The sequence below is a fragment of the Brugia malayi genome (genome assembly GCF_000002995.4).
Source record: "Brugia malayi strain FR3 genome assembly, contig: Bm_v4_ChrX_scaffold_001, whole genome shotgun sequence".
In the NCBI taxonomy this organism is placed as follows: domain Eukaryota; kingdom Metazoa; phylum Nematoda; class Chromadorea; order Rhabditida; family Onchocercidae; genus Brugia; species Brugia malayi.
Genome location: NW_025062479.1, coordinates 21,465,307 through 21,490,067, shown reverse-complemented (window position 1 = coordinate 21,490,067; position 24,761 = coordinate 21,465,307). Strand labels below are relative to the sequence as shown.

General features: G+C 28.4%; 4 protein-coding genes across 5 annotated transcripts; 3 read left to right on the top strand and 1 right to left on the bottom strand.

The window, feature by feature from the left end:
• Positions 1 to 518: 518 nt before the first annotated feature.
• Positions 519 to 2,138, top strand: Bm9240 (Uncharacterized protein; the record flags this gene model as incomplete). The annotated part of the gene is made up of 6 exons (XM_001894654.2): positions 519 to 615; positions 812 to 900; positions 1,290 to 1,363; positions 1,576 to 1,753; positions 1,925 to 2,045; positions 2,131 to 2,138. 6 exons carry the CDS (start codon positions 519 to 521, stop codon positions 2,136 to 2,138), a joined length of 567 nt encoding a protein of 188 aa, XP_001894689.2.
• A 457-nt stretch (positions 2,139 to 2,595) lies between these two features.
• On the bottom strand, positions 2,596 to 4,501 carry Bm9239 (60S ribosomal protein L7a, putative; the record flags this gene model as incomplete). 2 transcript variants are annotated; one of them, XM_001894655.2, is made up of 6 exons in its annotated part: positions 2,596 to 2,767; positions 3,034 to 3,125; positions 3,264 to 3,523; positions 3,859 to 4,008; positions 4,089 to 4,209; positions 4,499 to 4,501. In XM_001894655.2, the coding sequence occupies 6 exons, from the start codon at positions 4,499 to 4,501 to the stop codon at positions 2,596 to 2,598; spliced, it is 798 nt and encodes a 265-aa protein (XP_001894690.1). The 2 variants fall into 2 exon arrangements, with proteins under 2 accessions (XP_001894690.1, XP_042931592.1); XM_043075658.1 differs by lacking the exon at positions 4,499 to 4,501 and having other exon boundaries at positions 4,089 to 4,164.
• Positions 4,502 to 5,777: 1,276 nt separating this feature from the next.
• On the top strand, positions 5,778 to 10,018 carry Bm1803 (Major Facilitator Superfamily protein; the record flags this gene model as incomplete). The annotated part of the gene is made up of 12 exons (XM_043075657.1): positions 5,778 to 5,888; positions 6,186 to 6,289; positions 6,476 to 6,593; positions 6,945 to 7,099; positions 7,401 to 7,497; positions 7,602 to 7,727; positions 7,922 to 8,057; positions 8,417 to 8,608; positions 8,804 to 8,892; positions 9,147 to 9,308; positions 9,454 to 9,594; positions 9,818 to 10,018. The coding sequence occupies 12 exons, from the start codon at positions 5,778 to 5,780 to the stop codon at positions 10,016 to 10,018; spliced, it is 1,632 nt and encodes a 543-aa protein (XP_042931591.1).
• Positions 10,019 to 19,907: 9,889 nt separating this feature from the next.
• On the top strand, positions 19,908 to 22,996 carry Bm13407 (AKH receptor, putative; the record flags this gene model as incomplete). The annotated part of the gene is made up of 6 exons (XM_043075656.1): positions 19,908 to 19,964; positions 20,208 to 20,426; positions 21,140 to 21,316; positions 21,899 to 22,094; positions 22,306 to 22,490; positions 22,784 to 22,996. 6 exons carry the CDS (start codon positions 19,908 to 19,910, stop codon positions 22,994 to 22,996), a joined length of 1,047 nt encoding a protein of 348 aa, XP_042931590.1.
• Positions 22,997 to 24,761: the final 1,765 nt, after the last annotated feature.

Below are 24,761 nucleotides of genomic sequence, written 5' to 3'. Positions count from 1 at the left end.
TATTTATATTTCAACGTGTAGCGATTGTCTTCACATTCATTCTTACGTATTTCCGCTAATCCACGTATCATTCATCATTCAAGTGATCTTTCTATCCTCTATTATTATCTGTCTAATTATTTATCTAATTTTTATAATTGTTAGGGAGATTAAGTATAACAATTCTCTCTCACAGATATTCCAATCTTTATTGGCAAAAATTTATTTCGAAATATACATAGAGCTGTAACCAGTTAATCAATAATTGTCGTACATAATTAGTTGAACATCTTTGCTTATTGCTATACCTACTTATTGGACAAGCAATCCTATACTTCAACTTGTCGTACCACAAAACCTTATCTTGAAGTGAGTGGAAATAACAGTTTCACAGAGTTTGTTCAAATGCTTCTGCTCGTGGGCCATTAGCGCCATTGGTTGTTTTCTCTTTACTCTCTTAGTTTTACCCTGTGATGTGTCGGTTGTTGCTTTCGTAGAGTTCTGTTTTCTTCTCGAAACATTTCAATATAACTGATGGAATGGTCCGGAGCAGTGAATTAACCAGACGAAAAAGTAGTCGGATCCGGAAGACGAAGCGAACATACAGTCCATCCGCTGACAATGATCCACCATCTGGTATGATTTTTTACTAAATGCATTGTTTGTATTATCACTCGGCTTGGTTATTGAAATACTGCCATGAGAAAATTGATTTTACTGGAGTAAATCGATGTAATACGAAAAAAACTAAGGTAAAGATAATAATAAAGATTATACCCACTCTTTGATTCCTACTTTTTTTTTATTCTTTAAACCGGTTAATCTGATTCAGATGTCCCATCTACATCGAGAATTCGAAAAGAACCTCACAGTGTTCCTTTGGGCATCTCTAAAGTATTGTCCAATACAAGCGCGAAAGAGGTAGATGTTGTACAGTGTCATTTCTAAACAGATGCTTATAAGTTTAAGCAAACTTACATTCTTATCAAATATGTACTTATTTAAACGTAAAGTACTTCACTTGGTCTACTGATCCTGAAAATAACCTATATTCCTGACATTTAATGAAGAAAATATAATTCTTTGATCAACTTCTTTCTATTGCAAATTTCTCTAAACACAGTAATGGGAAGTAGGTAGCCGTTCTCGGAAGTCCCTCCCAATTTCTCAAAATTTTTTACTTTCATCTCAGATCTACAAGCGGCAATTATTTTAGCGTGCAGCTAGTAACTGAATGCTGGACGATCAACACTACTCAACACTCTATTAGCCAAAACCATTTGCTTCAACCATCTAAGTAATTGTTATAGGTTGTGAATGATAAGGAACATGGTAGTATAGCGCTGAATCATAACTCTTTTTGGAATTTTGCTACTACGTTGAGGTTTGCCTTGTTGACATTAGTAATCGTATTTGACAGCAATCATATTTTTGGAAAATAACTTTTTGTTTAAAGTGATCGCCCTTTTGTCTGGAAACATTTACTTTGTTTTGTTTAAGATACCTGAATGGAACAATGGGATTCTGTTCGGAAATCCTACAAGGTAGGAATAACATGGTAGTATTCGTATGATTTTATGTAGTCGTTTCTTTAAGTTACCCGATCGTACATGAGAAAATGGCTAATGATAAAGTGATTACGCTACTACTGGAAGAAGTATCCAGAGCAATTCGTCAACTAATTTCTGGAGCGAAACTTGCAATGGAACAAGCCGGAAGACAAAAGCTTTTGTGTGATGACTTAAATACATCTATCGGAATGGAAGAAGGGAAGGTAGGTTCGCGTCCATCTAATAAAATCTTGAACTTTTTGTGGAATGCCATGAATATATGCAGTTATTTCTGGAAATATTAATGGAAAAACAAAAACAAACTGAACAGATGGGAGCTTTACGGTGGTACATTTTAGCGTTCCCCTTACTTTTCACATAAAGATTAATTTTAGTTGTTGTTCGGTTTCGTAGAAGATAATAAATGGCAAAAGATTGGTGATGTATTTGTGCCCAGTGATGAAGTTCTTGACCTGAGATTCTGCTCTTCAAGTGTTAAGCTCGAAACAGTGGCAGGTAACTTTTAAAATCATTGCATACTTTTTTGCTAGGATCCTCCAATTAAAAAAAAAAATGAATTTCTTGATCAAAAGACATTTAGATAGCTAAAGACGAGATCAACAAAATCGGAGAGTTCCGAAAAAGGAAGATACGTTCAACATGATACTGATCGCAAAAGATGCGCTCGGAACAGCAGAAAATGGCTGATCATCTGTGATCTTTACTGAATAAAGTTTAAATATTGTGCATATTTTTAGCATATAATGAAATATTTCATACGAGTACCTCAGTTTTTTACTTCAGTACTGGAAAAACTATTTTAAAATTCGTCCCTTCCTGGACAAAAACATCAGACACAGAGAGCATAACTTCCACCATTACTTCATAAAACTCATTTTTTGTCTCAAATGAAAGCTCTAAACATTGATCAGATTTATGGGAACGATGACTTTCACATGAATGACGTTTTACGGACAAAATTATTCGAAGTGGATACTCACTGAATCAACAACTTTATTTTAATAATCACTAAAAAAAAAGGAAAAAGAAACATGAAGCAAGCCATTTAAGCTTTTTGTGCGAGTTCCTTAGCTCGTGCTTTTTCGATCCGTGATTTCTTTGCCTGTGAACGGGCTGACATAATACCACCTCCCCAATGTTTCCGGATCTCATCAGCGCGTTCATTATAATTCGTTATCACTGTGTCCTTCAGTTTCGATAAAGCTACCTTATCCTCGCTGCAAATTTCAATATCAAACAAGGATATCAAAATCTCCGAAATTTATAAAATTAAAGAAAGCTTAATCCAAAGTTGTTACAATTAGATATAAAATATGCAACGAAGTGGAGATGCACATTTGGTTCCAACTGTGTTGGACGACAAGCGTACGGATTTGTGGTGGAGAAGGGAAGCGTTTTATCGAGCTGTAGGCATTTTAATAATTCTTTAAAACTTTGTGCATTGAGTTTCGTATTAGAATGGGAGAAATAAACTTTCACTTACGGATTAGTATCAACGATAGCAATACAAGAGGCAGTCTTTCGATGAACAACTTGGCCAAGACGTGCTTTCCCCTTGACAATACAATATGGTACCTGTAAGATTGCAGAGGAAGTTTAATTCGAGATTTGCAAATAAATATACATTACTACAAAGAAAATGATGAAATTAGATCAATGAAGGAATTACATCAACTAAGCAGAAGAGGTCAGCAAGAAAATACTAAAACTCACTTTGAATTTACGGCAAAGAGCTGGAAGGAAAAGGACAATTTCAATAGGTTCAACATCATGCGCAATAGCAACCAACTGTGCCTTCTTTTGTTCTACGAGCTTCGTAACTTGGTTTACACCCGAACGAACCACTGGCGGACGCTTTGTTACCTCTTCACTTTTGCCTGCTGCCCGAGCTTCCGCACGTGCCCTTAATCGCTCCATCTTCTGATGCTTCGTTTCTGGACGATATTTGTCTACCAAACGGAAAAATTGCGTTGCTGCAAGGTACAAAATAAATGAGAGAAATCAAGAAACTAAAAAGAATTTCTTTTATTTCCTTTTTTTGAGTTTTGCTAAACCCAGATCTCAGAAGCCAACCAGAGCTACTATAATATTCTTTTATTTACAAAAAAAAATTACAAAAAAATGTTATAGGTACCATATTTTTTTGTAATTTTAAACATTATAAGACCTTTCCCTTCCTATCAGATCAAACCTGGACGATGATAAAAACGGATGCTCTGAAATGAAACGAAGTAGTACGGCAGGAAAACAACATTTTTGACTTCCAGAAATAGTAAACATCAAAAACACTAGACAGTGCAGAACTTACCTGTTTGTTTATCAAGTGTTGTACGGAATTGATTAATTGGTGGTGGAATTTTTAAGCGCTTCATCAAAACAGCCTTCTGACGTTGCAAACGAATATATTTGGGCCATCGCACAAATCTAGTCAGATCTCGTTTTGGCTGGATGTCTTGGCCTGAAAAAAGGACAGACCATCTACTTCTCGATTCTTCATACAAGAGATTATTACCTTCCTCTAATTATCAAAATCCGCACCTATTGAAAAATTGCGTGGTCGTTTCTCGAATAGAGGATTTTGTTCCTTCTTTGCTGTTTCCGATTTCCTAATCATCGGCGGCGGAGGAGCAACTCTTTTCTTGATAATTTTCTTCGAAGGCTGTAAAACTCAAGGACAAAATGTTTTCTTCGATTTATAAAAATGGTTTTCTGGAAATTCATTACAAAAGGTTACCATTGCTTGAGTTCATACTCAAATTTTGTCAACGTTTGGTGGATCATAGTTGAAATAGATTAGCATTTAAAAAGAACTACTCGAAGGGTGACATCACACCAAGCAATGATAAAATGTACAAAGGTGATGGAAGGCTATCATTCCAAGACTATGACAAAAGCGCCAATAACAAAATCAAATAATATTCGAAAAATGAAGGAAAAAAAAAACATACCATTTTCAATGCAACAGCAACCTAAAAAGCAACCAAAAATGAATCGTTCAACCAAGTGTCGTCACTAAATAACAAGTGGATAATACGGCCGCAGCTCGTTTGAGTGATAACAGTGAAAATTGAAGAATTTTTCGAATACATTTTGAGGATTTTAAGGATGGAAAATTTAATAATTTTTTTGGGAGGGATTATGTATTTTTACCAAGAACTAAGAGAGTTTCAACTTCAGTTCTTCTTTATGAAGAATTGTATTATTGGTTTTGCTAATAGAGGAATTATTATATTCCTCTATTACACATATTTACACTACATACAGCGAATCACCCTGAGATCAACAACCTCGATAATGGAAGTTTTCCGGAAGTGGAAGTATGAGATTAGTAAAGTCTTGGAAGTGTGTTATTCGAAAGTTGTATACTAATAAGTAGCCAGAAAGAGACGACAAAGATTAAGGATTGCTTCCTTTAGTATTTGACACAATTTGCAACATTCATTTCGTCATTAAAGTGTAAGTATTGGAAGTTGGCGAAATAGTATGGAATGATAGTTGTGTCAGAGACTAAGAATGAGATAGCAAGAATGATAATATACAAAGTAAAATCTTTCCCAAATAGTAGCATTCTCAACGGTAAATCAAAGTTTAGCTTTTTTTAAACTTTTTTTTTTTTAAGCTTTGGGAATTTCTACTTTCTAAAATGCTGGTTAATTTAACGTGAATTTGAGATTTTTCAGAATTTTTACTGGACCTATTTCTTTTTAAAGCCTAGCATAACTTAAAATAAGACATTTGGCAAAGCCTGTGATTTAAATCACGTCTTTAAACAATTACAAATACTTTTAACATTTCTGGTTGCATCATTTGCATTTCCTTACTGTTCTGGTCATTGTATTTCGGTTGCGCTTAGTATGTTGCATTAAGAGTGCAGCTGATGCATTACTATATTATTTCTCGTTTTGTCGGTTGTTCAATCTAATTGTTATTGTTTTTTTTTTTTTCCTGTTATATTTTCTGTTTCGCCTTCATTATTAAAGAAACTTTATTTGAATAAGGAAAGGAAATATTTAATCTTCATTTGACTTATACATTCATCCTTCAGAATCCCAAGATATCATGTCTAACCGTTTCATGAATCCTTTTGACTTTCATATAGGATTTCATATGCTTTTAAACTCACTTATTTTAAAGTTTCAAAATCGAGATCGATCTTTAAAAGCTCTTAATTTCATTGGTTCGAAACGAAAACGAGCACATTTCTGAATGAATTTTTAATTTCAGATTATGGCCGATGACGCTGAAAATTTGTTAAACAAAACATCAAGCAATAATGAACCTACAGTATCTTTTTCTAAAAATGAATCAGCGAAACTAAAATTCCCCGGTGATATTGAGGTTGTCTGCTTATTGGCTACTGTTTTTATTGTTTATTATTCGTAAAATTTAAGGTTTTTGGATAGATAAATATGCGAATTTTAGTTATTGTAAGATGAGTGTAATTTTCTAATCTCCGTATATACTTTCTTTTGCTACGGTAATTTCCATCGATTTCATATCATACTTTAATATTTTTTTTTACTGAAACCATGTTTTAGGTGCGAATTTTTCCACTTTTAGAGTAAAATATGAAATGAGTATGAGAAAGAGTTACTGCTATCAGAGTAAGATATGAAATGAATTAAATACTTTCAGAATAAAAGCAACGATGGAACAATTAATATTGAACCAAAATATGCTACTAAGCTTATAGGCGTAGTATCGGAAATGGATCCAGCGATACATCGAATAAGCTATCGGTGAGTTCAGGAATCGCATATGGATCATTTCGTATTTGGGACAAGAAATAATTATTAGCATATACTAGCCTAGGAATCGATTACTGTTCTAGCAGTTGTTGCATTATTGTCAAATTTATTGTTTTGAACTAAAAATCTTAAGCTAAATAGCAGTTATGGTTAGCTAATCTTTATTAGAGTTTGCAGAGTTTATCAACGTCGTTGGATTGTTCTAGCAGTTGTCGCATTATTGAACAATTCAAATACAATGTCATGGATTGCATTTGCTTCTATTTCTAATTATGTCGATGTATTCTATGGAATGGTAATTAGGTTACCACTTCTTTATTACCTGTATTCTGCAATTTGAAAACAGTTGCTTTGAAGAATTTTCATTTCTTTTTATTGGAGTTCGGAGTTCGAGAGTAACTGCTTTATCTTTAAAATGAGCTATGACGATTGAAATATGAAGATCAAAGGAGATTTAGCTCGCTTGCTTCATGCTAAAGAGTCGTTTATGATAAATTGTTTTTATGTGCTGTATTATGTTAGAATGTTTTAAATACTCTTATTGCTGTTAGCTTTCATTTTATTAATTTGGTAAACACAAAGAGAAGTTTATTCTAAGGTGTGTTTTTTGTTTCTTTATGTGTTATAGGTGAGCTATTTTTTATAGAACAAAGCAGCGAATTGGTTTTCATTGGTTTTTATAATTTGTACGATACCGATAGGCTTATTCGGCATATGGATGAGTAGTTCGTTCGGTCTTCGATTTGCTATTCTCATCGCAGCTTGGACAAACAGCATCGGTGCTACCATTCGTCTAATCAGGTGAGTTTTAAGGACTGTTTAGTATGGGCGGTATTGTTATTGGAAGATACTGTACTGTAATTCATGATTAGTCAATAATTGTCGATATTCTTTCTTTTCGAAATTGGTTATTGGTTAGTTTCATTGAATTCGGATAAAGTTGAAATTTATGTTTTTCTCTCACCCACATCTTTGAATTATGGTGACGAAAACTTTTGTGTTACTATTCTCAAAGTTCTAAACTTAAAATAGTCGTTGCAATTAACCCATACAGTTAATGTTTTCTGCAGTCATTTACATTTTCCACATTTTTTTCTTTTAGTTCATTTTTGCCACTGCAAATCCGCTTCCCAGTTGGGATTTTTGGACAGGCAGTGGCTGCTTGTGCATATCCATTTATTATGTTTCTTCCACCAAAAGTTAGTGTTTTGGAGATTTTGTTACATTTTTATGCAGATCAAATTTTCTTTAGTACTGTAGCAATATTTTAATAACCAAAAGTTAACAAGCGGTGTAAATTCAGGTTGCGGGGTCATGGTTTCCTGAAAATCAAAGAGCGTTAGCAACAACCATTGGAATTATGGCAAATCCACTGGGGGTACTGATGGCAAATGTTCTCTCTCCACAAATAGTTGAAGTTCCAGTGGATGTAAGGTTTCAGTTAAGTTAGGGTTGAGATTTTCTTTCTAGAGAGTCTTTTATATTCCACTGAATTATAATCATAGTGTGAGGACAAGAAACGGTTCTTCATCGGTATCTTCACCGACGTTAACTATGGTGTGGGATAGTAGTTAAATTTGAAATGTAATATAACCTTTTATAACGTCAATTATGTATTTTTAGGTATTAATAATAAACATAATAACTTTCGTGCCTTGTTTGCTGGCTTGTTTGATAGCAACTTTCTGTGTAACTCGTTCGGAACCACCAATGCCACCGTCACAAAGTGCTGCTCAGCCACAGATGCCATTCTTTCTTGGTTTGTTTGCTGTTTTAACTCCAACTCAAAATTTCCAGAATATTTCAGACCGAAAGGTTCTGAAAACTATTCATTTTATAGGTTCTGCTTGCAAGACCATTTAGCTTTTATATCATTATTTTTGTCAATTATATCATTAATTTAAGATCATTACGGACAGCGTTATAATACGCCAACTTTTGATAAGCACTTGTTTTCAACGAGAAACAAATTCTTGGAAGAAGTGTTCTAAATCTTGTCAGTTTAGACATGTAAGATGCATTGAAAATTCCGGAAATGTAAGTGAGTTGAAGAAGCTTCTCACCAGATTAGGGGAAGGTTTACGAATTTTATGTTCAATTTCAGATTTTTTTTTTCAGGAATTAAACAATGTTTTACCAATAAAGCGTACTTACTGCTTTTGATAGCGATGGGTGGTGGTATTGGCATGTTTAATTGTCTCTATACCGTCATACAGCAACTGTTTTGTGCGACAGGATATTCGAATTCATTTTCGGGACTTTGCGCTGCACTGATGATCATTGGTGGAGTTTTCGGAGCTTCTGCCTCAGGTATCTTTTGTTAGTTGTTTTGTCGTATTCTTCTTAGCTTTTTTGAGTTTCAAAACATTCTTTTTATTCATTAATTTTTTTAAAACGAGTGAAGTGAAATCTCTAGTAATGGCTTTTCTATTACCTTTTTCACTAAGTTCTTTCTTTTTTTTAAATGTTTATCTTAGATAACATAAAAGCTGAAGCGATGTTCAGGCATGTTTGTCGACCGAACCAAACTTTATGAAGAAACCATGAAAGTATGCATGTCTCTAGCTGTCATTTTTGGTGTCGTATTTTTACAGGTGGTGTTTCGATATTCGAAAAATTATCATGTAAAATGTCTTTTAAAATCCACTCTGATGTTTCATGCCCGATAAGATATTAGTAACAGTGATTAGGTAAATTAAGCACTGTTGATATAGTGAGATATGTTTTGCAGTAGTTTATGATGAACTAATAAAATGCAGATCATTTGGATATGGAAAAAAAATTTTTTTGCAAATTACGAAGCTTATACTTATAGTAGCAAATTGTTATAAATTTTCTCGTATTTCAGTTATCTCTACATTCTGATCTCATTATTTGTCTTGTAATCGTGGCTTTCCTGTTCGGTGTTTTTGGACTTGCATCATATCCGGTTGGTTTGGAATTAGCCTCCGAATGTACTTTCCCGGTATCTGAAACAACTTCATCTGGCCTAGTAGTACTGTGTGGTCAGGTATGCTTTCTTTTTTATAAAGTACCAGAATGATCCTAGAAATCTTGTACAATACTGAGTTGTCTTAGGTGACTCCTCGGTTTAGAGCAAACAAGTTAATTGAATTGAAGGAAAAATTGAAGAACAATGAATCATTATCTTCCAGATATACTCAATAATCTTCGTAGCTATAACGAATTTATTTGCTCGACCGTTACAACAAACATATAAAAATATTCAAGTCTGTACAGTTGAAGATGAGAAAAATTCTACAGCCGTACCACAAGATAGTTCCATTTCTATTATTGTAAGTTTATTTTACGTGACTTCTATGCTTCTCTTTTCAAAGCGAGCTAATGCATAATTTATCATTGCACGCTCCTTAGAATCCTTTACATTCATGTTGCTCAAAATAGCTCATTTTCTCCGCTGGTGGTTTAATCTCATACTTTAGTTATGCAATTTATGTTTAAGTGCAGTATGATTTGCTTTCAATTCATATTTGTATTTTTAATTACCACTCCTTTTAGGTATTGTCAATAATAGCTACTCTACTAGCCGTTGTACTAGTGATGTTTTTCAAACCAATTTATAAACGCATGAAAGCGGAGAAAAATAGTTCATTAGTTACAAATGGAAAAGAAACAAGCGAAAGTCGGCAACTAAACGATTTGAATCGAGTTAAAGATGAATCTCTGATACCATTAGCAGTGCAACAAAGTAGTACTTAAAATTAATGGTGAATTACGGATTTTTCTCCCATGTTGGGAACTAACTGCGGTTTTTATGTGTGTTTTGCACAACTAATTTTAAGCGGTTTTCCAGTTTTTCATGTTTGAAATTTCTTTTTACAGAGAAGTCAGTAAAGTTTATTTCTGATTTGGTATATGCTTTTACTTTTATATTATACAAAATCATACTGTGTACAACTTTATGGTAAACAAGACAGCTTTCTTGTGTTTAGCAGAATATATTAGAAAAGCCGGTGCTTTGCGAAGAATGTTTCTCATTGATAGTAGTTGGCTTTGCTTTTATTTGGTTTTTACATCTGTCGTTTAGTGCATATGCATCTATTTCATATTAGTTTAATAAATAGAGAATGAAGCAGAAAATAATGTTAAGTTTCCTTTCTTTAGTGAAAGAGATTTTTTGGTATACCTTGAGATACTGGCAAAGAAATGGATGCATATGTTGACGTATAGATTGATAGAAAAGCTGTAAGTGAACACTGCCAACTTTTTAATATATTCATGACAGCTATAAATTTATTACGCTTTATATATCTCTCTAAAACCTCTCATCTCTTTTTTTTTTTTTTGTGAAATGAACTTCTAAAGATATCTAACAAAATGCTTTTATATTATTGTATGTTGCTATATTCTTTAAGATCATTTATTAATTTTGCCAATTTATTATGTGATTGTTTTGTGTCCAGTTTATTCCAGTTGATGATATCTAATCAAAAGCTATTAATCTTTATTCAATTTCATGGGTTTTCTTATGGCCAGTTTGTTGTGTGTTAGTTGTAAAACGGTCTGTCTGTGCTATTTGACCTTTTCTATTATCAAATCATTTAATTCCGGTGGAGTAAAGTGTTTTACATTGATTTTAGTGTTTTTCAATTCATTGAATTTGACAACTTTTTTTTTAATTCTTTTTTTTTTTACTAGAATTTGAAGAGAATGAGAAATTCACTTTTGGTTTAAGTTTTTCACTTCCATCATCCACTCAGAAAATTCAATTGTGCATGCTGCATACCCTCTATCCTTTATCTAATTTCTACACTATTCGTGACCTGCTTCTGAAACTCATTTTATTCATAAGAATTGTTTTTGAATTCGTAGCTCGACATAGTTTTACTTATTTTGTGGATTAATAATGATAGTTTAAGAAGAAAAAAAAAAGTTGAAAAACAGCTCCAACATAATTCAAAGAGAATCTGTTTTTTTGTTTTCTTCGCTGATAAAATTGATTGTGATTTATTTTTGGCATAAACTAAAATAGAAGTATGCTTCGATCGAATCTATTTTGAACTAAATTGCTGAACTGTAAATGGTTGTTTGATAGAAGATTAAATTGATAGTATACTATTTATCGTTCAAGAAATATCTGAATGCAACTTGTAACACTCAATTCTGTGAACATTTTTCATCCTAAAAATATTCCAATCAGTTCAATCTTCCCCAAAAAAAATTTACGCCTAATGCAAAAATTCACTAACTTTTTTTCTAATCAAAAATTAAAATTGTTCATCTAGAAGATTCTATCAAATTCTATTAAGCTTGGAAAATATAAGCATTTTTAGAGTAAGCTATTAAATAGTTTCATCCATTTACTTTTCATTTCTGAGAATAATAAGAAATATTATTTATGCTTTTTCATTTACTGTACATTTCATATTTTTATTTGCTCTTCAATTTTATGTAACACCTCTCTTCGTTACATTGATTCTATTCAAAAAATATGTGTACATCAAATTTAATTTTACAATATTTATTTATAAAGCTTACAATGATCTTTTTGAATGCTTAAAAATGATGTTTTAATGAGTAAAATGTTGATTTATGCGTTAAGCAATACGTTTATTAAAATGCTAAAAGCGATGATTATTAAAGAAATAAGCTAACAATTTATTTCAAATTGCTAATTTCCTTTAGCTTTATTCTATTTTAATTTGTCAAATATTTCCATGCATAGAATTAGCTTGTTTTCTTTCTTGACTTACTCTTCAAACTCCTCTCCTCTCATATCACTCCCTCGAGATGCTTCTTCTATCTTACATCCTTATCCTCTAATTTTACTCTCAAGTATTTGTTTAGAAAAAAAAATTTTTTTTTTCATATATTTAGCTATTTCATAATATATACTCTCAATAATACTAATGCAATTAGTAATAAGCAACAATGATATTATTAAATTACTAATTAATCTTTAGATACAATAATAATTTAATTACTAATTCACATAATTAAGATTATCATTTTCTCATTAACTTTTTGTTTATTTCCTCTTGCAATACTAACACTTTCAATATTTTATTTATTACAAATCAATTGAATTTGTGAGCAAAAAAATAAAACGAAATTAACGTTGATTCTAAGTATAATTACATTAAAGTTAAGCAGCTAAACAAAGAAACCAGAGAAAACCTATATTATAGTTCATTATAATATTATTTTCATAGAATACAAAAAGTTTTTTTCTTTTTTTTTTTTTTGCTGAATTTATAATCTCATAAAAAATGCATTAAAAAAATTACCACTAAGAAAAAAAAAAAAATTCAAATTAATAAAGATTAAATCATTCTATAGTGGTTTATTTTCATTGTTTACTTGTTATTTATGTTTTACTATAATCTTTTTTTTTTTTTTTGCTATCATTGAGCTTTATCAAATCTTTCCCATTATTGATGTAAATAAATAAATATAGATTTTATTATGAGTTAATAATTTATAATTAAAATATTTCTCAGTATTTTCTCATTATTTTATTGTCTTTTGAAAAATATTCACAGAAGAAAAAAAAAAAAAGGGGGCGAATGAAATTTAATAGTATATTTTTAAAGCTTTATTAAGACTATAAAAAAGTTTTCAGGATTACAAGATTTGATGTTTGTTTAATTATAAAAAATATTTTCTAACTCATATAGATAGATCTCTAAACTGTAGCTGCATGAATGTATTTACTGAATATTTGCTATTGCAGGAAGTAAGAAAAATTTATTTGCTGCATTAAAATGCTATGAGTAATTCATTTTTGAAACTATTGATAAGACAAGTAGCGAATAAATTTTAGTTTATTTAATGGAAAATTTCAAAAACAAAAACAAAAAAAAACTTTTTTTTTTTCCTTCTGCGATCAGCCAAATTTGTCTTATTTAGCATGTAAGACAGATTTTGAAAATTTTGTTTTCACATTTGATTACCTTTTTAAGCTCTCTCTATCTCTCTCTCTCTCTCCAACTCTTTTCATTGCTATGAAAAGAAAATTTTGCAGTTTAATTTCATTCAAATATTTCGCATCTTTTTTTTCTCTCTCTACTTATATTCAATGATTTATTCCATTATATTTTTGCATTGATTATAATTTCATTCTTCAAAAAATTAATGCTAATTAGACATTTATAAAAGAAAATTTGTGAAATTATTAAGACAGAAATTTTTCATTGAAATTTATTCAAAAAAAAAAAAATCAATTTAATTAGTATAATCGCAACAATGACTCTTTTCATATTTAACTCTTTTTACACTTAGTTCATATCAAATTACAGATATTCGTATAATTTCTTTTTTCAACTTTTTCCGATTTGGGTAAATTTTTTTTTTTTTCTCTTTGTCAATCTTTTCAATTGCTTTCAATTTGGGCAAATATAGGTAGAATTTATATTAATTTAATATACATTATCGTGCAAGATCAACATATCTTCTCTATTCTTTCTTGAAAATATTGAATAATTGAAAAATGACAACGAAAAAAAGATGTCACATCGAATTTTTCCTTTCCTAACAATCTGTTCCCAATTCTGATCACAATGAGATCATTTCAAAAATTGAATTGAAATTATTAAATGCTAGAAAATTCGATGGATACTTGTTCTCGATAATAAATCCGATTGAGAGGGATAAAATTATATCATTTTTAACAGCTAAAGCTAGAAAAGGTGTAATTGCTATTGCAACTAGCTAAAATTTATTAAAATGCTTCCTTAATCGATGTTCTAAAGAATATTAAAAAAAAAATTATTTGAATAAATTAAAATGTGCAGAAATTTTCCATCAACTATAAAATTAGTGACTAAAAAGTTAAAAACGAAACATTGTTCAATGTTTGTGCAAATAACGAAGTAAACAATTTTTGCCAATAAATTGCAATTGTAATTATTGTATTCTATTCTCCATGCATTTCTGACGGAAGTTAAATGCAAGTTATTGAAATTAAATTAGAATTTAAAGTATGTAACATACTAATGCTTAAATTTGCAATTAATTATACAATTATCTTAGAAAGCACAATTTGAAGTCTTTTTTTTTTTTTATTTCACAGAAATATCACAAAGCATTTTTGTTAGCTCAAATTAATTTTTATGCTTAATAATATATTTAGCAATTTTTTGAATTAATTTAGTAAAATATTTTAGTTAAATTTTGCCGAAATGTTTTTTTTTTTTTTTTTTCGTTTTTTAAGAAGTGGAAAAGCATTTACACAGATAAGCAAATGCTGAAAAATAAATAATCTTTATAAAGTTCGTTTTTTTTTTTTTTTTTTTATTGTGAAAACAATAAAATATGTTAAAACATACTGTGGAATTTTTTATTTTTTTTCAAAATTTGATTTCAAAATTTTTCTAATTTGATTTTCCTTCAGTCTGATTATCCTTTCGTTAACCTGAATTCTTTTTTTTTTTTTTTTTTTTTGCCTCAATAAAATCATTCAATTGCTAATAATTTTCAATAAATTCATTTCACATCTTAATTAGTAAATTTGTTTAACTTGTTGACTTTTATGGAACAAATAAATAACTGATAACTGTTATCATATTTTGCTATCATACCTATTTAAAGAATTAAAATGTTAGTATTAATGAATTTTAATGATTCATAGCTATGATAATGATTACTTCTGCTCAATTGCAAATGTCCTATCAAATTTTCATATGTCAATGACATATCTTCTTCATGGCTCAATGATGATGAAAATAGCTTTGCTCTTTTCAATCAAAGCTTTTCACTTTAAATTTTCTTTCAGTCTCTTTTATCGAATTTTTTTTTTCCAATGCTATTTTATAGTTTGAAAATATGAATGAATTATAATGCTTCAATGACAGTCAATGTGTTGCATATTGACTTATGTGTTATTACAACGTAAAACTCAAACTTATCTGACAGTTTTAGAACTTTTCAAAAATTAGAATTTCACAAACTCATTGAAAATTGCCAATAATTAGAAATTTTAGATGGAAAAGAAAATATATTTAAATTTCGAACTGATCAATTGTTAAGAATATTGATTAATATTTTCAATCAAAATGATTGATTTTTGTTTTTCAAAAAAAAAAAATTGAACAAGTTTTTCTTTTATTTATTTTTTCATTTTTTAGTAAAAAAAAAAAAAAAAAAAAAAACAATGCTATTTTTTCTTTCAATAGTTAATTTTAACATCATAAACTCTCTATTCTTAAATTTCCTTCAAAATTTATCACTAAAATTTCAAAAAAAAAAAAAAAAAAACTCAACTTAAAATTTGAAGGACAAAAGTGATTTGTTTATTCCTCTATTTCATTCACTTCTTGGAACTATTTGAAAAAAACAAAAAATTTTTTTTTCTTCTCTAATAAATATTACTATCAGTTAATCATCGTTTCACATCTGACTGCAATCATTCCTAATAAATTTTTGTTTATCTACGTCTCCACGACATGTTGAATTGGCTTTAATTTGATGTTTTCAGAATAGAACATTGATTTAACTAAGAAAAAAAAAAATGCTAGTATTCTAGCCATAATTGAAAAAATAGATTTAAATTTTAAAAACTATTTGAAAAGAAAAAATGATGAATAAGATGATTTACAGTAAAATAAAAATCATTAACCTATCATATATTCACTTATCTTCTCCACTGGAATAATTTTTTTCAAAGAAAATAAACCTTACGTTGCGATAATCCACAGCTGTCAATTCATCATTAATTCATTCTCAAATTCTATTCATCTTTTGCAATGTTTTTTTTTTTTTCAAAAAAAAAAATAAGAGAAAAAAACATAAATTTTGATAATAATAATAATTATTTTTTTCATTTCATTATGCTCCAAACTATTAAATATGTAAAATTTGTCGTTTATATTTTAACATTAAATATCGCAGTTAATTGTTAATGTATTAACTAAATGGTTAAATTAATTCCATAATGCTAGTGAATTTGACGTATGAATTTTGAATTCGACGATTTGATAAAAATATTTCCAATTGTATTTTCAAATGACAATCTAGTTAATGTTTTAAATTCAAAATTGTCCCCAAACAAAGCAAAATATTTTCTTTTTTTCATTTTTTTTTTTTTTTTTTAATAGAGGAACAAAGTGAAAGAAAGAAAAAAGAATGTATCCATTGTTAATTGAAAGCAATTGCCGCCACATTAATGAGAATATATCGCCCACTACATTTCTATTTAAATAGATCTATTATACAGTATTTGTACCCTACTTTAGAAATTAAAAATGGTATAATAGAGCTAAAATGACGCATAGAAATTATGATTAGCTAATTAAAATGACGTATAAATAAGCCTAAGATATACTTTATTCATAGTTATTATTATATTTTATTAAATGATTTCTGCTTTATCAGTAATGAAAAAAAGCGAATAAACTGTTATACTTTTTGATTGTTTGTTGTAATAGCTTTTAGCTATAAATTTTATGCAATTCTTTCAAATGAATCTATTTCTATCTTTCATTTTATTAAATTTTTTCTTGCAAAAATTTCTGCAAACGTCATTAGCAGTGTAAAAGTCTAATTAAAGATGAGTGTATTTTATTATTTACTAATGATATAGTTGGAGCTCAAAGCAATTTTAATAATTACAAACTTCTCTTTAGCAAATTTAATGCTTCATATTTAGTTAAAGTTTTTACACATCAAAGTCATACGATCACATTGCAACTGATCTTCTTTCATTTTAAATAGATATATATTCTCAAATTTTTTCCTACTGATTGAAAAAGTACTATGAGAGTGATGATGATCACTTAGTGATAATGATCATCACTTTCATCTTCAATCTATTATCATAAGAAAAGAATCTTTTGTCAGAAATAATTTGAAGCTATAAAATCATAGATTCTAATCTGCTTGATGACGATATGATCAGAAAAATGCCAATCATATAATCATTGAAATGAAAAATGACAAAAAGAATTTACCAAATTATTTTCGAAAATTTTGCAGCTGCAATTTTACAATTCTGAAATGTCGTAGGAATAGCTTGCAGCTGTGAAAATAGAAATCATACAAATTTGCATATGTGATAGCTATTGAAACAGACATTAGTGGCAAAAATTAGTGTACGCGTTGTTTTCATAAAATAATGAATGAAAGAAATGCTGAAAGTTTCTAGATTCTCAATTTTGGGTCATATTTTAGGTTAGATTTCAAATTTTTAGGTTAAAAGAATAGGAGAATGATAACTAGTTTTAAAAGGAAAAAGGATATTTGATGGAAGAGTGAGAGTTTAAAAATTTAAAGAAAGTCTTAGAATGACGATTAATTGTTCCTTCGGAAAGCAAACTAGAAAAAAAAAAAAAAAAACATTACATCTAACTTTCCGGATGAGATGGTTATTAGCCATTCATGAAAATCCAAACATTAAAATGAAATGATTATCACCCTCACGAGAACAATAACCTTCACACTTTCACTAAAAGGAAAATTTCCGGTTTTGAAATTAGAATTCACTGATATTTTTAACCAAATAATCATAAAATGATATAAAAAGCAATCACTAAAATGGTAATTATATATAACCAAAAAAGAAATTGTGAAATGGAAAAAAGCCTGGTCTTTCCGAGAGTAGGAATAGAAAAAAGCCTGGTCTTTCCGAGAGTAGGAATAGAAAAAAGCCTGGTCTTTCCGAGAGTAGGAATAGAAAAAAGCCTGGTCTTTCCGAGAGCAGGGATAGAAAAAAGCCTGGTCTTTTCAAAAGCAGAGATAGAGAAGAAAAAAGCTTAATGTTTCCAAAAGCAGCGACAGAAAAAAGCCTGGTCTTTCCAAAAGCCGAAAGGCCAAGAGTCAATCACAAGAAATGGCAGTATTAAACAAGGCGATTTCTCTCACAAAACCTACCGCTCATTTCATTAATAATGTTCAGTTCATTTAATTAAAGCCCAGAAATTTTTCTTTTTTTTCTCGTAATCAGTTGTTAATCCATTTATCACTTTTATTATACTTTATTTATTTTTAAATTTACTTATTTACTTTGTTATATCGTTGCCTCATATTCGTCTCGGTACTCCCCGAGAATGCTTACTTCCATTTTGCCTTCTTTGTTTTATGATCTATGATATAATAGAAAAAAAAAATTGCAGAGATTATGGTATGGCAAGAAGAACCATGCAGAAATAATCAATCCGGATACAGAAACAGTCAATCCGGAATCAGTCCTGATCACATTTTCATACTATCTGATACCATACATAATGAAATGTCTCATTTAAATATTTCAGAATCTGAATGTAAAATTACCAGCCAAAATATTTTGAAAAGTTACAAAAATGTTTTCTTGGCATTTGATTGATAATTAACTAATTTCTGAGTTTTGCCCAGAAATACAAATTCAAAAATTTTCAAAGTTAATAATATTTGCATAACAGACAAAGGTTATTGTTTTTTAAAGATTTATTGATTCCTTATTTCACTTTCTTTCTCTCTCTTTTTTTTTCAAACATATATGGACAATTAACATTTAAATGATGAATTTTTAACTTATAACTTACTGAAAAGTTCGACCTTTTTGTTGCTCACTTATGTTTTTATCATTTTTTTTTCTTCTTTAGAGGGAACAAAGTACAAAAAAGTCGAGTTGAAAAACGTAAAACTATTTTATTTATTAGTCATTTAGGCTAAAATAAAAGATAATTGTAATGCTAAAATATGTTTTAAGCTTTCAGACCTTCCCTGGCGGTTTACCTAATTAAAAGAAAATTGATCGGAAAATTCATATGGTTGCTCGTTTCTTTTTCTAATTTATCAATTATTGAAATGCAACCGGAATATAACAGTATACCATATAAACCGGTTTCATTTGGAACGGTTCCTTCTTACTTAGCTTCCTTTATTACTACCATTAGAAATAGGCGATAATTGCATGCATATTTACACACTTTTTCAATTCTTTTTCAAATCTTTCGAATTTTTCAATTCATTTTTACAGCTCTTTCAAAACAGCTTAAATTTAATCTTTTTTTTAATGATTTTAAGAAAATAATAATAATAATCTACTATACTATATTTCACTGATCCATTGCAAAGCTCTAGCATCTCGTCATTATGAAATAATAATAATAATAATAATAATAATAATAATAATAATAATAATAATAATAATAATAATAATAATAATAATAATTCATTTGCGCCAAATTAGCTAGCTGATTCATTTTTGGCATTTACTATTTGAAACACTCATTATGCGTTAGTCATAGCTAATCTGAATCTACAGTTTAACTTTTACAGATTTTGATCAGAATTTTAGTACAATGAAAATGATTATCAAAGCTGAAATATTAGCTTTAAGATGAGTTGAAGAGTACTTATGTAAATTTAAGATACAAGTGATAATGATGGAAGAGTGCTAAGAGAGTTAAAGAGAATCGTTTGATCTTTATAAATCTCTTTGAATTGATCATTTTCGACTTTTGATGTCTTGTTGAAAACGAATTATATTGCATATGCTTACTGATTTTAAGATTAAATTTTGCTATTCATAAAATGCGCGTCAGATGATATCACATAAACTAAGTGCAATTCTATTAATTTAATCTATCCTGGAATGATTTCAATTTATTTGAAATTTCTGTTCAAAGTGAAATCAATATATGGTAACAATGAGAATTTGATATGATATGATATGATTTGTACAAATTATACCACGCAAATTCAAATTGATCGAAATGCTTTTGCATTGGTTTGTTTTGCAATGTGAAATTTTTTTGAAATTTTGAAATTTTATAATTTTATAATGAAAAATTTCCTTTGTTCAATTAATCTATTTCTCTAAAAAACATTGATATTGTTTAGTTTTTGAAATAATTTAATAGACAAATCAAATTGTTCCTATCATTACTATCTTTTTTTTTTTTCTTTTTTTTGCCGAATTTACCTATTGTTAAAGTAATTTACCCATATGTTACCCATGGATCAGTTTCAGATTATCTGCCACGTTGTACTATTCTGTTTTGCTGCAATTGGTAATGTTGGAATGTTTCTCATTATTTATCGTAATTTACGCACAAATCACACACATCGAGTGATAATCTTATTGTTACATATGAATATCGCTGATTTGATTGTAACATTTGAATATTTACCTAAACAAATTATACATTCCATCACAAAGTATTGGTATGGTGGCAATATATTATGCAAAGTAAGTTTAATTAATGTGAAATTGATATTTTATTAATTATTATGATATTTGAGAGGGAAAAGATAATGAAATATTCATTTCCATTTGAAAAAAATTCAAAGATTTTTTTTTATTTCTGCTATAAAAATATAATTTTCTTCTAATAAAAAATGATTCGATGTGCATTTATGATGAACTAAAAAAAAAAAAAAATTCATAAATTTTAGTTCCATAACAAAATCTGATAGAATGAATAAGATTTTGTGGTTTTTTCTTTTGATTTCTTTTTTTTTTTTTTTTTTTAAAAAACGATAATTTGAAGAATATAATGGAATTTGAATTGAAATCCTGAAAAAAAAAAAAAAAACGAATTAATAATGAGGAATTTTTTTTTTTTTTTTTAAAGGAAAAAATTCCTTTCTTTTTTTACTGTCTTCGTTGAAGCAAAAAATCTAATAATTTCTTCGTTAGAAATGCTGAATAATATAAGTAATGAAAATTGAACAAAAATAAATCAACCAAAACATCATATTAGGCCGGCAAATAAGAATGTACAAGTCATTTAAGCCATTCTGAAATGACAAAACGATAAAAACATTTGTCAAATTCTGATAATATCCATAAGTGTGCACACACATACATAAATATTCTTTTAGTGCTTGTTATCATCAAGTGATAAGATGATTCTTCTTTCAATTAAATATTTTATGAAAAAAAGAAAATATTATTTCTAGACGACCCGATTTTTCGACATTTTCGGTGTGTCACTATCATCGGCAGTTGTCGTTTGTATGTGTATCGATCGTTGGCTTTCTGTTTGTAAGCCTTTTTCAGTGATCAATGGTATTAAACGAAATAAAATTATGCTAATTTTTGCATGGATTAGCGCCTTTATTGATAGTTTACCTCAGGTAATTTCCAATAAGTTTTTGGTTCAAATTTAAAATTTCATTTCGGAGCCAAAATTCTTTTCCTATGTAACTTTTTTTGTGACCTTTTTTTTTTTTTTTTTTTTTTGTTTTTCCTTTTAATTATGAAGATGAAATAGAAATGTACCTGAATTTGACATATCTTTGTTCAATTCTAAATTTAATGTAGCAGAGAGAAAGTAGAAAAGATAAAGGAAGTGAAAAACTTTAATTGGCAATATTATAAGAGATAATTAAGAATGTAATATTTGAATAATGACTATACCACTGATCGATCATAAGTATTTCCGATCATAAAATCTAATGCAGCAAATATTATCAATATTATTTACATTTTTATCGTTATTAATTACTACCAATCATTATTAGTTATTATTTTCATTTCTGTTGACTGTTTCTGTTTTACTATCACTTATTGATTATTGTCATCATTCATTATTTATTATTATCATTGTTTACTATTATTATTGCCATTATTTATTATTAATTAATTAATTAATTAATCATCCTGAAACGTCATTCATTTGCGCATCTGTTCTCTGAATATTGGATGACATCTTTCAGATTGGCATATTTACGGTAGCGTCACATCCCTGCAACGAACTATTAACGCAATGTGTAGCTCGAGACTACGTTGGCCTTCTCGATTCACGCTACGTTTTAATTTACACAATATTTACCGCCTTATACATTTATTTCATACCATTATGTGTTATTATTTATTGCTACAGTCAAATACATTACAGGCTGAAAATACGATGTATGTACAAATAAATAATCTATTTCAATTAAAAAAGAAAAAAAAAAATCCACCTTAATTAGATCATTTTTAAGCTTTTCTAAATTTGAATTTATTTATTTTTTACCAACAAAATATGCATTAATACAATTAAATAATTTCAATTTTTTTTTTTATCAAAATCGAACTTTTTCCTTAAATGCATAAGAATAATAAAGAATGAGAAATTCAGATAGATTAGAAAGAAAAGGAAACAATATTGGTGGAATGATAATGAGTAAACCACATATACCAAAATTTCGAAAAGCAAAAATAAAAATAGTACGGATGACATGGAGTATAGTTTTCTTCTTTTTACTTTGTTGGACACCGTATTATGCAGCTGCTACATTGCATTTCATTGATATCGATTATAAGGTAATCATTTATAATATTATAAGTCTGTATGAAAATTTAAGTATTACTTTCTTCTTCTCAGAAATGTATATAGATTATTCACCCCAGAAAAATAAATAACTAAAAAATAAAAAGAACATAATCTCGTGAACGGATACAGGGAAAAATCAAAAAAGAAATTAGATTTTAATTTAAAATATACCTCTCTTTCTCTATATCTAACAATATTTTAAAAGATTATTAGCTAGCTACTAATATAATTTATATTTATTGTATTGTATATTAATTATATTGTGAATTTGCTTAAATTTTAGACCGGTCGATCGCGAAAGAATATTACAATACCATCAATGTTATCAAAAATTTTGTATATGTTTGCAACAATAAATAGCTCATTCAACGCCTACGTTTATGGATATTTCACCTTTAATCTAAGGGATGAACTGCGAAGTTTAAAGATATTTCTAACAGCGAAATTCAAAAATGGTAGCAGCAGTGAATCACAAAAGCAATCACAAATAAATTAATGAAGGAATTATTTTACTAATTTAATGTGTCATTGTTAATAAAGGTAATAATCATTCATCTCAAACTGCCATATTGACTTACTTCCACAAATGCTCTTAAATAACATTTTTGTTTTGTTTGAAAAATCAGTGTTGTTATTGCGTCATAATAATTTATTGTTATTTATTCATGAAACTACAAGATAATCTCTTTTTTTTTCTTTTTTTAAATTTTTAATTCGAAACAAAAAAAGAAATGGTGCATATAAAATATTTAAAGAATTGGTCAAACAAAAGACAAACACAATGATAACTATTTTCAAAATTATTCTGAAATTAGCATTTCTAATATTCTAGCAAAGTTATATTTAATTTTACTAGTTTGCTGCGTTCTACAAAGAATAAAATAAAACAAAATTTACGTTTAATATTTCGTTGGTGCTTCATAAGTAATAAATGCGACCAATTTTATATATTTTGCTGATAATGCTAAATCAATTGATAACACCCGAATGTTTTATATTTAAAAAAAAAAATGATAAATAATGATAATTTGTGGATGATAAAATACAAGTTCAATTCAATAGTCCATAATAAATAGTATGTCTATGGTTTTTTTTTTTTTTTCTTCAAGATCAATTTATAATGATGTTATCATCTGAAATTTCGCTAGATAAAACAATTTGACAATTTTAAACTAATGAAATTGCACTTGTAAAAGAATGTATGACATGTTGGAATATTCGTTTAGGAAAAAGTAATGTATATTAGATGATGTCATCAAGCAGTTTCTTTGCAAATTTCAAGAATTTTTATCAATGTATACCTTTTACTCTAAAAAACCAAATTATCAAAGATTACAATGAAATATTATTTGAACTATCTAAAGTAATAATCTTAAAAAATGTTAAAGGCAATATAATTAATTACATGAAATATTTTTTAGCAAACATATTTGGAAAATTTTTGAAAAATATAATAAAAGAAAAAAATAAATTCAAAAATTAAATAGGTTTAATATTTTACTAGCAATTTTTCTTTTTTATAAATTTAGAAAATAAAAAGTTGTACTATCTATAATGATAGGAAATTTTTCCTAAATGTATTCCCGACAGTATTGAATTCTAAAAATTAAAAATTTTAAATTGGTCAAAATTATCGAATGTTAAAGTATCAAAAATTGATATTTAATCATTAGTTTTCAAGTGATTCTTTCCATTCGCTTTTGTAACTGTTTACTAAATTAAACAACTTTTAGTATTTTATTAAGTAAAAAAAAAAATCACTAAAAATTGTTTCTTTCTTTCTTTTTTTTGCACATTTGTAAAGAATTATTTTTTGTCTCATTCTTTTTTTTCTTTAATTTTTCAGAGAAATTTCGGGACAACTTGTCTCTTATGCTCTTTTTTTTTTTTTGCTTAGTTAAGACAAATGATGCTTATGATTAGCTTTGTAGAAATCTTATTTGGATGGATGAATGAACGAGGAATGAAGGAATAGCTTTCTCGTTTCTTCCTCGTAAATCATCATCGTCTTTTCAAATTTCATTCAATTGACGTGTCCTCTCTTAACCCTTCAGTTGTTATCTTTCCATTCATTTTTGTTTGCAAGAAGCTTCTCTCATGCTTTAGATCTTGTGAAGAGTTCAAAAAAAAAAAAAAAAAAAAAAAAAAAAGCGATCGTTTTTTGAAGTAATAATTACTTTTCATAATTATTCTCGACACATTTCACATCAGTTTAATATTTACAATCGATATTCATCTTTCTTACAATTTTAAAGCATTTC